This window comes from Salmo trutta, chromosome 25 (genome assembly GCF_901001165.1).
Source record: "Salmo trutta chromosome 25, fSalTru1.1, whole genome shotgun sequence".
NCBI lineage: Eukaryota > Metazoa > Chordata > Actinopteri > Salmoniformes > Salmonidae > Salmo > Salmo trutta.
The window spans coordinates 23,490,778-23,505,138 of NC_042981.1; the positions used below are offsets into that span (position 1 = coordinate 23,490,778).

Below are 14,361 nucleotides of genomic sequence, written 5' to 3' on the forward strand. Positions count from 1 at the left end.
AATGTTTATTAGCCAAAGTCTTTATCTTTGAAGTGTGTTATTCCCAGCCTTTCTCACATATGTAGTTGATATTACAGACACATACTGCCTGAAAGCCTAAACAGACACAGTATTACCTTTGAGTATTACCTTTACCTTACACTCCAAATCCAATTACATTAAATGAGAGTTGTGCATTTCATTGGACTGTTAGGCTTTTCATGAGTTGAATTGTGGTCATATGATTTAAGTGTTATTTGTTTGATTTGATATCTGAGCATTTGCTCATTCAATAGACTGGACTACAGTGTGTGGTGATTTGATTTAAATCTTGCTAATTTCATTAGAATTTTTGTGAGTTCCACACCTCATATGCTCAAGGTCTGAAAGTGAGTAAAAGTGCTAGTATGTATTGTGTAAAAGCTCAGTGTGTGTGAGATGTGTCATTATTATTCCCAGTGAAGAAAGGTATGCTAAAATGATTTTGTATTTGAATTATTGAGGAAGTGATTATCATCATGAGTTAGTTATATCATCAATGGCTATTATTCAATCACATGGACATTATGACATTTACATAGGAGCGTGCACTCCTCTTCAGAGTTAGCTGCGCCCCAGCTATTTATTTTTCTCCATCACTGAGTAGCCTAATGTCCCCCTCCTCCATTTTTTTCATTGTCATTGTATCAACTATTTCACTACTTTATATTTAAACATACATTTATTTAAACAATAAATAAAAAACACTCCCACATGAAAGCACATATTTAATCGCTATTGCATGGTGGCTATAAAGTCGTCTTGACAATAAACTGCACTCTAACAACGTGTTGCAAATCTAAAAGACAAGGCCATAATTCGCAGGCGGGGCATAGGTTTACTGCATATAGGACATACAGTATACATTTCTGAGGTAAGTGACGCCGCATGTGAGCGCATCAAAAGTGCCGCCCATAACATCCTCGCATCTTTCCAGCTCCTTCACTTAATAAAACCAGTTATTGTTTCTACACGGTCGTGATGCGCTTGTGGATGCAGAGAAAGCAGCTTTTACAGAACTTTCATCTATTTCATTTGATATCAAATCTGGGATTTATTCTGGCGGTCAATGGGTGGAAGCTATAAATAGGACCTAGAACATCTGTCTTGCTCATCTTCCTCAGACTTTCGAGACACACGGAGTTGGGCGCGCGTGTGCATGGTTACAGGTTACTGCGGGAGCCAATAACGAATTTATCCGGGAACCACGGCACTTGTATACGGGTGGACAGTATCTACAATCGGTGTTTTGGATTCCCAGGGTTTGAAATATAGTCAAACTCGTCCTTATCATCTTTACACCCACTCCGGATGTATTCCCACATCCCTGGGGTGTAATTTAGTTGGGCGCAACTTTACATCTGGGTTGTCAGAAGAAAATCAAAAGGAGATCCCTCGCGCTAGTCAGGTAGCCTTGTTGTCAACCCGCCTTATTGTTTTGCTGCGACTAACGCGACAGTTTCCTTGAAGGTTTGGAGATTTCCAAAACGTTTCCAAAAATCTAATTGCTCCTCATTCCAGCAAATAATAATGGAGTTTTCAATAACTTCAATAAGTTATTTTAAAATGTGTAGGCCTATTGTTTTTTATGAAGGGGTCGAAATAATTTTTATTTGCATGTTGCCATCAAATTTGAAGTATGCATGTAGGCTATAAAGCGCGCGACTACTTTAGATTTAGGAAAGAGAAAAATGTTTATATAAATCGTTTACATTAATTAGTTATCAAAATTAAATAATTCAGAATGAATGGCACCGCACAGCATTTGAATCGAATGTCTTCATGAATGGAATTTCGTGCTCTGAATATTACCTTTTAATTGGGCATCCCATTCTGTAGGTTTGGATTTCAGCAATGAGAGAGCGATGGGACTTATCGCATTATCTAGCGGTGTTCTTCTCGTTGATGGTACTGTGTCAGTCAAGGTAAGTTTCGTTGTATTATCAAATATATATATATATATATATATATATATATATATATATATATATATACAGTATTTGAAATCAGTAGAAAAAAACAATACACAGTGATTGTGCGTACTAGGAACACTGTTGCACATTTGTCTGCGCGTTCTATATCGCCTCGATAGCTTTTCGCCGATCTAAATGGTTCTTAGATTGGAAAATAGCTGTTATTGACGTGAAAGCACTATTTTGCACACAAAAAACATGATAACACGATGGCACAATTTGTGTGGCGAGCTGAGACACCAATTGCGCGGCGACGTGTAAATGAGAGGGTAAAGATTACGCACAGCTCCAGGGAGTTAGAACATTGGTATGAATCTGAATGGGGGGAAAACTCAGTGATGTGATAACTTGATTGGTGCACAATTCCTTGGTATTTTCCAGTTTCTCTTCAGAAATGCTTAGAACTTTCCTTGGCGAAGTGGAACGGTCTATTCCATAATGAACTAATGAGAGTGAGGATGGTTGTCTTTGTACGAAACAAACTGAGCCACATGAATTAAATAACACACAGTGATCTTATCAAGAGGAAGTTGGCAGAGAGGTTGACTGAATTACATATTTGTTACGTCAATTAATTTTCCCCACACATCTCTCTCACAATCATTTATGTTTCTCCTACTTAGATCAATAGTGGAATCGTCTGCATATGCTTCAGAGGCCTTCAAAAACAACATCACTCTGTTCACCAGGATCTTGGACCGCCTTCTGGATGGCTATGACAACCGATTACGACCTGGACTTGGAGGTGAGCAGCTAACATGTCATACTTACCGTATCAATTCAATTGAAATGAAGCTTTAAAGTGCTTTTAAATCTCACATTTTGGAACAGTGATGGCCAACCCTCTTCCTGGAGAGATACTGGGTGTGCAGGGTTTTACTCCAACCCTGCTCGTACACTGATTCTGCTTATCATCTGCTCAGCAGGACCTTGATTAGTAGAATCAGGTGTGTTCGAATAGGGCTGGAACAAAAGCCTGCCTACCCAATAGCACTCCAGGATATATTTATTCAAAGTTTTACATTACTTTGAGATTAAACATTTTCTTTTTTCAAGCTTGTTTATATACTGTATATATATATATATATATATATATATAAAAAACTTGTCTGGCATGTCAGAATACATTTCTGAGCTTGCATGTGCATCCCCCTTATCACCAGGACAACCTTACAGACATACAGTATTATCTGGTAAACAGAAGAGATAAGAGCTATTAGGTGTTTTGTACACTCAGTCAGTGTATACCTCAATGGCTCCCAGGAGAGGTTCCCTTTGTTCCAGTTCTGATGAGCAGTATAGACACTGGACAAGGTGTACACAGATCTATAGTCTTATTCACAAGGGAGTTCTGTTAAAAAAAAATACCTAATGTACAAATGTGATTGTCATGATGACAACTGTCACTAGGCTTTGCTGAAAATTCCCATCCAGAAGTAACAAATTATATATATTTTATAATGTCCCCCCACTTCTAAAACCACATTTGTGCCCCTGATTGATAGGCTTGGCTACTTGGCGAACGCATTGGGCAGGACAAAAAAAACAGCCATCAATGAGGGAATGGACACTCTTCCCTCTTATTACCGCTAAGACCTGCGCTGCATGAAATTGTCACTTTTGCGCATGTTTTCAAGGACACACCTCAAATATTTTCACCCCTCCCACCTCAGTGCAAGTGACCTGATACTAGACAGGCAAATTGCTGAACCTGGCGCATGGGGTGGAAAATGCCAGAACGCCAGTTCTTACATGCTTAAATGGCAAGCTAACGTGTTTGGCACTTGCGCCAGCCGAAGTATATCCCTAGGTGTGAGTGGTGTCATTTATAATATCTGGTCCGTTAAAGATGACCGATGATGGTTATACTGTAGCCTCTCACTGTTCCCAGTACAGCCTACACTGAAGGTGTTGGTGTGGTTGAATATGCTTCCTTGACTTGTTTAATGAGGATTTAACTTAACTTAATGCTTTTCATGGATCCTAGAAATAGCCCACAAGGTGCTATAATTTATGTTGTTTATCTAGTTGTAGATATTATTTAAAGATGACTGTCATAAGATAGCTCTGCAGGAAGGGGTGAAGTCAGGTGCAGGAGACTCAGGTACGTGAAACACGTAGTATTTTAATAAAGGGAAAACCCAGTCCAAAATATAAAGCCGAAAAGGCAGGGAAACTTCCAATAACGGAAGACTAACACAGTCTTCTAAAATATTCGGGACGCAGCCCAGCAACCCTAACGCCTAAACGTTAAGATATAAAAATGACAGGAAAATAAATTCCCCAACCTACAACAGCAGACACGAAACAATCCCGCACAACCCCAAACAAGAAACTGACAAACTAAATACCCTTCCACTAATTACAAACACGAAACAGGTGCGCACAAAACAGACATAACTAACAAACACATGAAACATGGATCGGTGGCAGCTAGTAGGCCGGTGACGACGAGCGCCGCTCGACCGGGGAGTGGCGCCACCTTCTGTGGACGTTGTGACAGTACCCCCCCGACGCGCGGCTCCCGCAGCGCGCCGACACCGGCCTTGAGGACGACCCGATCCGGGCGGAGTCTGTGAAATCTCTGCACCAGGGCTGGGTCCAGAATATCCCTCACCGGTACCCAGCACGTCTACTCCGGACCGTACCCCTCCCAGTCCACGAGGTACTGCAGGCCCCCTACCCGACGTCGGGAGTCCAAGATGGACCTGACTGTGTACGCCGGGGCCCCCCCGATGTCCAGGGGGGGCGGAGGGACCTCCCGCACCTCAGCGTTCTGTAGCGGACCAGCTACCACCGGCCTGAGGAGAGACACATGAAACGAGGGGTTAATACGGTAATATGATGGAAGTTGAAACCTATAACACACCTCGTTCATTCTCCTCAGGACTTTGAACGGCCCCACAAATCGCGGACCCAGCTTCCGGCAGGGCAGGCGGGGGGACAGGTTCCGGGTCGAGAGCCAGACTCTGTCCCCCGATTTGTACACTGGGGCCTCACTGCGGCGGCGGTCAGCGCTCTCCTTGTGCCGTCCTACAGCTCGTTTCAGGCACTCCTGGACGGCACTCCAGGTCTCCTTCGAGCGCTGAACCCAGTCCTCCACCGCAGGAGCTTCTATCTGGCTCTGATGCCAAGGCACCAGGACCGGCTGGTATCCTAATACCACCTGAAAGGGCGACAGGTTAGTGGAGGAATGACGCAGAGTTCTGCGCCATCTCCGCCCATGGTAAAAACTTCGCCCATTCACCTGGCCGGTCCTGGCAATAGGACCGCAGGAACCTGCCCACATCCTGGTTAATACGTTCCACCTGCCCATTACTCTCGGGGTGAAAACCCGAAGTCAAACTGACCGAGACCCCCAGCCTCTCCATAAACGCACTCCACACTCTGGACGTGAACTGGGGACCCCGATCAGAGACGATGTCCTCGGGCACCCCGTAGTGCCGGAAGACATGTGTAAACAGGGCCTCCGCGGTCTGTAGGGCCGTAGGAAGACCGGGCAAAGGGATCAGACGGCAGGACTTAGAGAAACGATCCACAACGACTAGGATCGTGGTGTTCCCCTGAGAAGGCGGGAGATCCGTAAGGAAATCTACCGACAGGTGGGACCATGGCCGCTGTGGAACGGGGAGGGGCTGTAATTTCCCCCCTAGGCAGGTGTCTAGGCGCCTTACACTGGGCGCACACCGAACAGGAGGAGACATAGAGCCTCACATCCTTCACCAAAGTGGGCCACCAGTACTTCCCTCTAAGACCTCGCACTGTCCGTTCAACTCCAGGATGACCCGAGGAGGGTAGTGTGTGTGCCCACCGAATCAGGCGATCGCGATCACCAAGCGGGACGTACTTCCGCCCTGCAGGACATTTAGGGGAGGGGTTTCTGACCGCTCGATGTCCGCATCCACCTCCCAGACCACCGGTGCCACCAGACAGGAGGCTGGAATTATGGGAGTGGGGTCGATGGACCGCTCCTCGGCGTCATAGAGGCAAGACAGTGCGTCAGCCTTGGTGTTCCAGGAACCTGGGATGTACGAGATAGTAAACTGGAATCTCGTAAAGAACATAGCCCACCTGGCTTGGCGTGGGTTCAGTCTCCTTGCCGCCCAGATGTACTCCAGATTACGGTGATCAGTCCAGATGAGGAAAGGGTGTTGCACCCCCTCTAACCAATGTCTCCACACCTTCAGGGCTCTAACCACAGCTAGCAACTCCCTGTCCCCTACATCATAGTTACGCTCCGCCGGACTTAGCTTCTTAGAAAAGAAAGCACAGGGGCGAAGCTTAGGAGGCAAGCCCGAACGCTGCGACAAGACAGCACCAACCCCTGCCTCGGACGCGTCCACCTCCACTATGAATGGTAAAGAGGGGTCCGGGTGAGCCAGCACCGGAGCATTGGTAAACAGGGCCTTAAGCCGACAAAAAGCTCTATTCGCCTCCGCCGACCACTGCAGCCGCACCGGGCCCCCCTTCATCAGTGAGGTAATGGGAGCCGCCACTTGACCAAAACCCCGGATAAACCTCCGGTAGTAATTGGCAAACCCTAAGAACCGCTGCACCTCCTTAACCGTGGTGGGAGTCGGCCAATTACGCATGGCTGAAATTCGGTCACATTCCATCACCCCTCCGGATCTGGAAATGCGATACCCCAGAAATGAGACGGCTCGTTTGGAGAACTCACACTTCTCAGCCTTGACATATAAGATACAAGTCATGCTCCACCACTCGCCCAAGCACTTTACGCACCAGGGACACATGCTCTGCGCGTGTGGTGGAATAAATCAGAATGTTGTCGATGTACACCACCACACCCTGACCGAGCAGATCCCGGAGAATCTCATCCACAAAGGATTGGAAGACGGCTGGATAATTTTTTAACCCATATGGCATGACGAGGTACTCATAATGGCCAGATGTAGTACTAAATGCAGTTTTCCACTTGTCCCCATCTCGGATACGCACCAAATTGTACGTGCTCCTGAGATCCAACTTTGTGAAGAAGCGCGCCCCGTGAAATGAATCAACCGCAGTAGCGATGAGAGGTAATGGGTAACTAAAACCCACCGTAATGGCATTTAGACCTCTATAATCAATGCACGGACGCAAACCTCCATCCTTCTTCACAAAAAAGAAGCTCGAGGAGACAGGTGATTTGGATGGCCGAATGTATCCCTGCCTCAAGGACTCAGTGACGTATGTCTCCATAGCCACTGTCTCCTCCTGAGACAGAGGATACACGTGACTCCTGGGATATGCAGCGTTAACCTGGAGGTTTATCGCACAATCTCCTCGTCGATGAGGTGGTAATTGAGTCGCCTTCGTTTTACTGAAGTCGATAGCCAAATCGGCATACTCTGAGGGAATGTGCACGGTAGAGACTTGGTCTGGACCTCCAACCGTAGTAGCACCGATGAAAACCCCTATACACCTGCCAGATCACTCACTCGACCACCCCTTAAGAGCCCTCTGTTTCCATGAAATGTTGGGATTGTGAGTGGCTAGCCAGGGAATACCCAGTACCACCGGAAATGCTGGTGAGTCAATAATGAAGAGGCTAATACGCTCTTCATGACCCCCCCGACTCACCATAACCAGTGGCGCAGTAACCTCCCTAACCATGCCCGACCCAAGTGGTCGACTGTCTAGGGCATGCACGGGGAAGGGTTGGTCCAACTGGATAAGGGGGAACCCTAACTTATGGGTGACCCCACGGTCCACAAAACTCCCAGCCGCGCCTGAATTGACTAGCGCCTTATATTGGGAGTGCGGGGAAAACTCAGGAAAAGACACTGAGACATGTATGTGACCAACAGAGGGCTCTGGGTGAGAATGGTGCTGACTCACCTGGGGTGTCGACGTGGTACTCTGCCTGCCCTCTGAACTCCTGGGTGAGCCTCTCCAGCACCGGTCGGCAGTGTGCCCTCTGCGACCACAGTGGGCACAGGAGAGACCCCCCCCTCCAGTCTTCCTAGCTGCAGTCCCCCCTATCTCCATGGGTGTTGGTTCAGGAAGACTGGGAGGTGGAACGAAAAGGGCCCGAGGAGAACGCCCACGAGCAGCCAGCAGGTTGTCCAGTCTGATGGACAGATCGATAAACTGGTCCAGGGTGTTTGTAGTGACCCGACATGCCAGCGCCCGGCGAACGTCCTCCCTCAGGCTACAATGAAAATGGTCAATAAGGACCCTCTCGTTCCACCCCGCTCCAGCGGCGAGGGTCCGGAACTCCAACGCGAAGTCCTGTGCGCTCCTCATCTCCTGTCTCAAATGGAACAGTCGCTCACCTGCCGCTTTTCCCTCCGGTGGATGATCGAATACAGCCCGGAAACGGCGGGTGAACTCCAGGTAGTCGTCCCGGGCTGAATCTGAGCCCTCCCCGACGGCGTTGGCCCATTCCAGGGCTCTACCCGTGAGACAGGAGACGAGGGCACTCATCCTCTCCTCTCCCGAGGGAGTGGGGCGAACGGTCGCCAGGTACAGCTCCAGTTGGAGTAGGAACCCCTTACACCCAGAGGCCGTTCCATCAAACTCCCTCGGGAGCGCGAGCTTAATCCCACTCGGGCTGGACTCCGTCGGTGCTGAGGGGGAAACAGGGTGGTGGACAGTAGCTGGGGCAGGTGGAATAGCACGTCTCTCCCAGTTCTCCAGGCGCGCCGACACTTGATCAATTGCAGTCCCCAAGCGATGAAGGACGTTGGCGTGTTGGCTAACCTGTTCCTCCACGGATGGGGCTGGTGCATCAGCTCCTGCTGACTCCATTTGTGGTGCGGGATTTTGTCATAAGATGGCTCTGCAGGAAGGGGGGAAGTCAGGCGCAGGAGACTCAGGTACGTGAAACACGTAGTATTTTAATAAAGGGAAAACTCAGTCCAAAATATAAAGCCGAAAAGGCAGGGAAACTTCCAATAACGGAAGACTAACACAATCTTCTAAAATATTCGGGACGCAGCCCAGCAACCCTAACGCCTAAACGTTAAGATATAAAAATGACAGGAAAATAAATTCCCCAACCTACAACAGCAGACACGAAACAATCCCGCACAACCCCAAACAAGAAACTGACAAACTAAATACCCTCCCACTAATTACAAACACGAAACAGGTGCGCACAAAACAGACATAACTAACAAACACATGAAACATGGATCGGTGGCAGCTAGTAGGCCGGTGACGTGGCCTACTAGTGGACGTTGTGACAATGACAGAAGCATTAGAGTTAGGCAGTAGAGTTATTTGGTCTAATGGGAATCTGAATGAAGACAGATGTACCCGATGTGTACTGGGAAATGACTGATTTATTTATGGGAAATTGTCTTTTTTTTCACTGAGAGTTTTTAGACTCAGTTTAGGTACCAGTTTTGGAGTTATCTTAAATCAAGGCTGGTAGTTGTAGACAATTTAGTGTAATTCAAAATAAATTGCTTCTGTTTGTGTTTTACTCTTGACATCAATTCTTAATTAAGAATACATTTAACAAGCTCAGCAAAGACAGAAAAAAGGCATTAATTCTGGGGCATTGAGGTTACAAAGAATACAAAAAACAAAGTTATAATGGGGTTCAAAACACTGGTTGAGGTAACGTAGGGCTCAAATGATGTTGCACCCTGTCCACACATACACAAGTGTAAACTGAAACATGATTTAATTGGATAATACTGTGTAATCCAAACAGCATCCTGGTATAATTTTTTTCCCTCACCGCAGAAACCTACGGATTTTGGTTTGGATTGAATAGGGCCCTATAGAAAGCTTGATTTGAAACTGATATTCTAACACTCAAAAGTTGTATAGCCACAAGTCATTCCCATCTCCAACTAGTTAGCTAGTGGTTGATGACATGCATTTTTTCAGCTTAATTAGGAGTAACAGTCAATGTTCTTCATAGAGAATGGCAATATAAGACTGGAATGTTGAGGGGGCTATACTAAATCGGACGACTGTCAAGCTCAGTAATAGTGTGGATGGTGGTGTAGCTTAACTATGGCCTGTCAAGACCTCAGTAGCACTTTTACTCCACATTTACTCAGTGTGACTCATCACTGGGGTGCTGCTTGAACCCTTTTGCTTTTGGCAGTTGTTTGCTGTTCCTTCCCCATATTCTTTGTGAGTGTGGCTGTGTTTGTGAATGTGTGTGATGGCCTGACTTTTCGTGGACACTTGCGTTTCTATAAGTGTCTATTGATGATATGTTAGTAACGGATTAAATTTAAATTGTGCTTTTCACTAGGTATCAAATGTCGGCCGGAGTGAGCCTTTTCTGGGAAAGGAGGCCACTTTAGCCAATTGAGATGCTCCTAAAGTGTCTGAAGGGCAGTGAGGAGAGGGAGTGTGATTTCTCACTCAGATTTAACAGGAGAGTGTGTTCCCTTCGCACCATCCATGGGGGAGACTGAGGAAAGAGGACGAATGTACTGTAAATGTGGCATCGTGGACAAAGCGTTGCCATGACAGCAATCATCTAAAATTAATGTGAAATCATGGCTTTCAGTGACTGGATTGTTCTCAACCACATCTCTTTCCAGATGTACGTCACAGTTCTCAGAAACATAACATGTCTTAACATGGGATTTGCGAGTGGATGCCATGTTAACGTATGAGCAGATATACCTACAAAGATACATATAAAACATGAATGAAATATTCAAAAGGGTTGTTGCAATTTAGTGAAAAAAATATATCAAGCAATATTAAATATGTGTATATTTTACAGATCGGGTGACAGAGGTGAAGACTGACATTTATGTCACAAGTTTCGGTCCAGTGTCAGACACAGACATGGTAAGTGTTATACTAGGTATTATACATATGAACTACTGTGACACAGCCTTTAGTAAAATACATTCAGCTTGTTTTATATATGAAGACAAAGTATTTTATTATTTATGTAATTGTTTTGATATAAGCTTATGTTTAACAATATATTGTATATTGATATACAGTTGAAGTCAGAAGTTTACATACACCTTAGCCAAATACATTTAAACTCAGCTTTTCACAATTCCTGACATTTAATCCTAGTAAACATTCCCTGTCTTAGGTTAGTTAGGATCACCACTTTATTTTAAGAATGTGAAATGTCAGAATAATAGGAGAGAATGATTTATTTCAGCTTTTATTTCTTTCATCACATTCCCAGTGGGTCAGAAGTTTACATACACTCAATTAGTATTTGGTAGCATTGCCTTTAAATTGTTTACCTTGGGTCAGACGTTTCGGGTAGCCTTCCACAAGCTTCCCACAATAAGTTGGGTGAATTTTGGCTCATTCCTCCTGACAGAGCTGGTGTAACTGAGTCAGGTTTGTTGCCCACCTTGCTCACACACGCTTTTCCAGTTCTGCCCACACATTTTCTATAGGATTGAGGTCAGGGCTTTGTGTTACGTTCGTCGATGGAAGGATCGGACCAAGGTGCAGCGTGGTAGGCGTACATTTTACTTTATTAAAATGAACACCGAAAACAAAACAAATACAAACAAAAACGTAACGTTCAGTAGGGCTAACAGCACAGTACCAAAAACAAGATCCCACAAACATAGATGGGAAAAAGGTTGCCTAAGTATGATCCCCAATCAGAGACAACGATAGACAGCTGCCTCTGATTGGGAACTATACCCGGCAAAGAAAGAAATAGAAAAACTAGAATGCCCACCCAAATCACACCCTGACCTAACCAAAAAGAGAAATAAAAAGGCTCTCTAATGTCAGGGCGTGACAGTACCGCCCACACCCCCCTAAAGGTGCAGACTCCGGCCGCAAAACCTGACTCTATAGGGGAGGGTCCGGGTGGGCATGTAGCCTTGGTGGCGGCTCCGGTGCGGGACGTAGACCCCGCTCCGCTCGCGGATCCGCCATCTTCGGTGGCGACTCTGGTGCGGGGATCGTCGCCGGAAGCTCCGGACCGTGGATCGTCGCCGGAGGAACTGAACCGTGGATCGTCTCCGGAAACTCCGGACCATGGGTCTTCGCCAGAGACTCCGGACCGTAGATCGTCGCCGGGGACTCCGGACCGTAGATCGTCGCCGGGGACTCCGGACCGTAGATCGTCGCCGGGGACTCCGGACCGTAGATCGTCGCCGGGGACTCCGGACCGTAGATCGTCGCCGGGGACTCCGGACCGTAGATCGTCGCCGGGGACTCCGGATCGTAGATCGTAGCCGGGGACTCCGGACAGGGAACCGTCGCTGGAGGCTCCGGACCGACGACCTTCGCTGGAGGCTCCGGACCGACGACCTTCGCTGGAGGCTCCGGACCGACGACCTTCGCTGGAGGCTCCGGACCGACGACCGTCGCTGGAGGCTCCGGACCGACGACCGTCGCTGGAGGCTCCGGACCGACGACCGTCGCTGGAGGCTCCGGACCGACGACCGTCGCTGGAGACTCCGGACCGCAGACCGTCGCTGGAGACTCCGGACCGCAGACCGTCGCTGGAGACTCTGGCCTGCTGCGTGGAACCGGCACAGAGCGTACCAGGCTGGGGAGATGCACTGGAGACCGGGTGCGTGGAGCAGTCACAGGGCGTACCAGGCTGGAGAGATGCACTGGAGGCCGGGTGCGTGGAGCAGGCACAGGTCGTACCGGGCTGGGGAGACGCACTGGGGACCGGGTGCGTGGAGCTGGCACAGGATATACTGGGCCGTGGAGGTGCACTGGAGGTCTGGAGCGTAGAGCTGGCACAACCCGTCCTGGCTGGATGCTCACTTTAGCCCGGCAAGTGCGGGGCGTTAGCACAGGACGCACTGGGCTGTGAAGGCACACTGGCGACATAGTGCGTAGAGCCGGCGCAGGATATCCTGGACCGAGGAGGCGTACTGGAGACCAGGAGCGCTGAGCCGGCACAACCCGTCCTGGCTGAATGCTCACTTTCGCACGGCAAGTGCGATGAGCTGGCACAGAACGCACCGGGCTGTGGATGTGCACTGGAGACACATTGCGTATCTCCGCAAAACATGGTGCCTGACTGGTCCCACGCTCCTCATGGCGACTGTCTTGCTCCAGACACCAATGCATCCACTCTACCTCATCACTCCCCTCAACTATCTCACAATACTCCTCGCTCAGTCTATCCCAATATTCATCTTTGCTCTCAGACTCGCCCCTCAGCTTCGCCGACCAACCCGTGTGCCCCCCCCAAAAAATTTTTTGGGGGGGCTGCCTCTCAGGCTTCCGTCGTGGTCGTGAACTTCGGAGTCGCCGTTGATCCTCCTTCGCTGCCTCCGCCTGCTTCCATGGCAGGGTCTTGTCCCCTGCCATAACCTCCTCCCATGTCCATGATGTCCTCCACTCCCTTTTCTCTCGGGCCACGCTGCTTGGTCCTTTGGTGGTGGGATCTTCTGTTATGTTTGTTGATGGAAGGATTGGACCAAGGTGCAGCGTGGTAGGCGTACATTTTACTTTATTAAAATGAACACCGAAAACAAAACTAATACAAACGAAAACATAACGTTCAGTAGGGCTAACAGCACAGTACCAAAAACAAGATCCCACAAACATAGGTGGGAAAAAGGCTGCCTAAGTATGATCCTCAATCAGAGACAACGATAGACAGCTGCCTCTGATTGGGAACTATACCCGGCAAAGAAAGACATAGAAAAACTAGAATGCCCACCCAAATCACACCCTGACCTAACCAAATAGAGAAATAAAAAGGCTCTCTAAGGTCAGGGCGTAATTTTCCTACCTCATGATGCCATCTATTTTGTGAAGTGCACCAGTCCCTCCTGCAGCAAAGCACCCCCACAACATGATGCTGCCACCCCCGTGCTTCACGGTTGGGATGGTGTTCTTCAGCTTGCAAGCCTCCCACTTATTTCTCCAAACATAATGATGGTCATTATGGCCAAACAGTTCAATTTTTGTTTCATCAGACCAGAGGACATTTCTCCAAAAGGTACAATCTTTGTCCCCATGTGCAGTTGCAAACCGTAGTCTGGGTTTTGGAACAGTGGCTTCTTCCTTGCTGAGCGGCCTTTCAGGTTATGTCGATATAGGACTCGTTTTACTGTGGATATAGATACTTTGTACCTGTTTCCTCCAGCATCTTCACAAGGTCCTTTGCTGTTGTTCTGGGATTGATTTGCACTTTTCGCACCAAAGTATGTTCATCTCTAGGAGACAGAACGCGTCTCCTTCCTGAGCGGTATGACAGCTGCGTGGTCCCATGGTGTTTATACTTGCGTACTATTGTTTGTACAGATGAACGTGGTACCTTCAGGCATTTGGAAATTGCTCCCAAGGATGAACCAGACTTGTGGAGGTCTTGGCTGATTTCTTTTGATTTTCCCATGATGTCAAGCAAAGAGGCACTGAGTTTGAAGGTAGGCCTTGAAATACATCCACAGGTACACCTCCAATTGACTCAAATGATGTCAATTAGCCT

The 14,361-nt window shown here is 47.9% G+C and overlaps 1 protein-coding gene across 2 annotated transcripts in view; it reads left to right on the top strand.

The window, feature by feature from the left end:
- The first annotated feature begins 977 nt into the window (after positions 1-977).
- Positions 978-14,361, top strand: part of LOC115162185 (gamma-aminobutyric acid receptor subunit alpha-2) — a 33,797-nt gene continuing 20,413 nt past the window's right edge. For both annotated transcript variants that reach the window (XM_029713245.1, XM_029713246.1), the window contains exons 1-4: positions 978-1,426; positions 1,858-1,943; positions 2,615-2,736; positions 10,696-10,763. In XM_029713245.1, the coding sequence (XP_029569105.1) occupies positions 1,873-1,943; positions 2,615-2,736; positions 10,696-10,763 (261 nt within the window). In that variant the 5' untranslated portion in view covers positions 978-1,426; positions 1,858-1,872. The remainder of the gene's footprint in view (positions 1,427-1,857; positions 1,944-2,614; positions 2,737-10,695; positions 10,764-14,361) is intronic.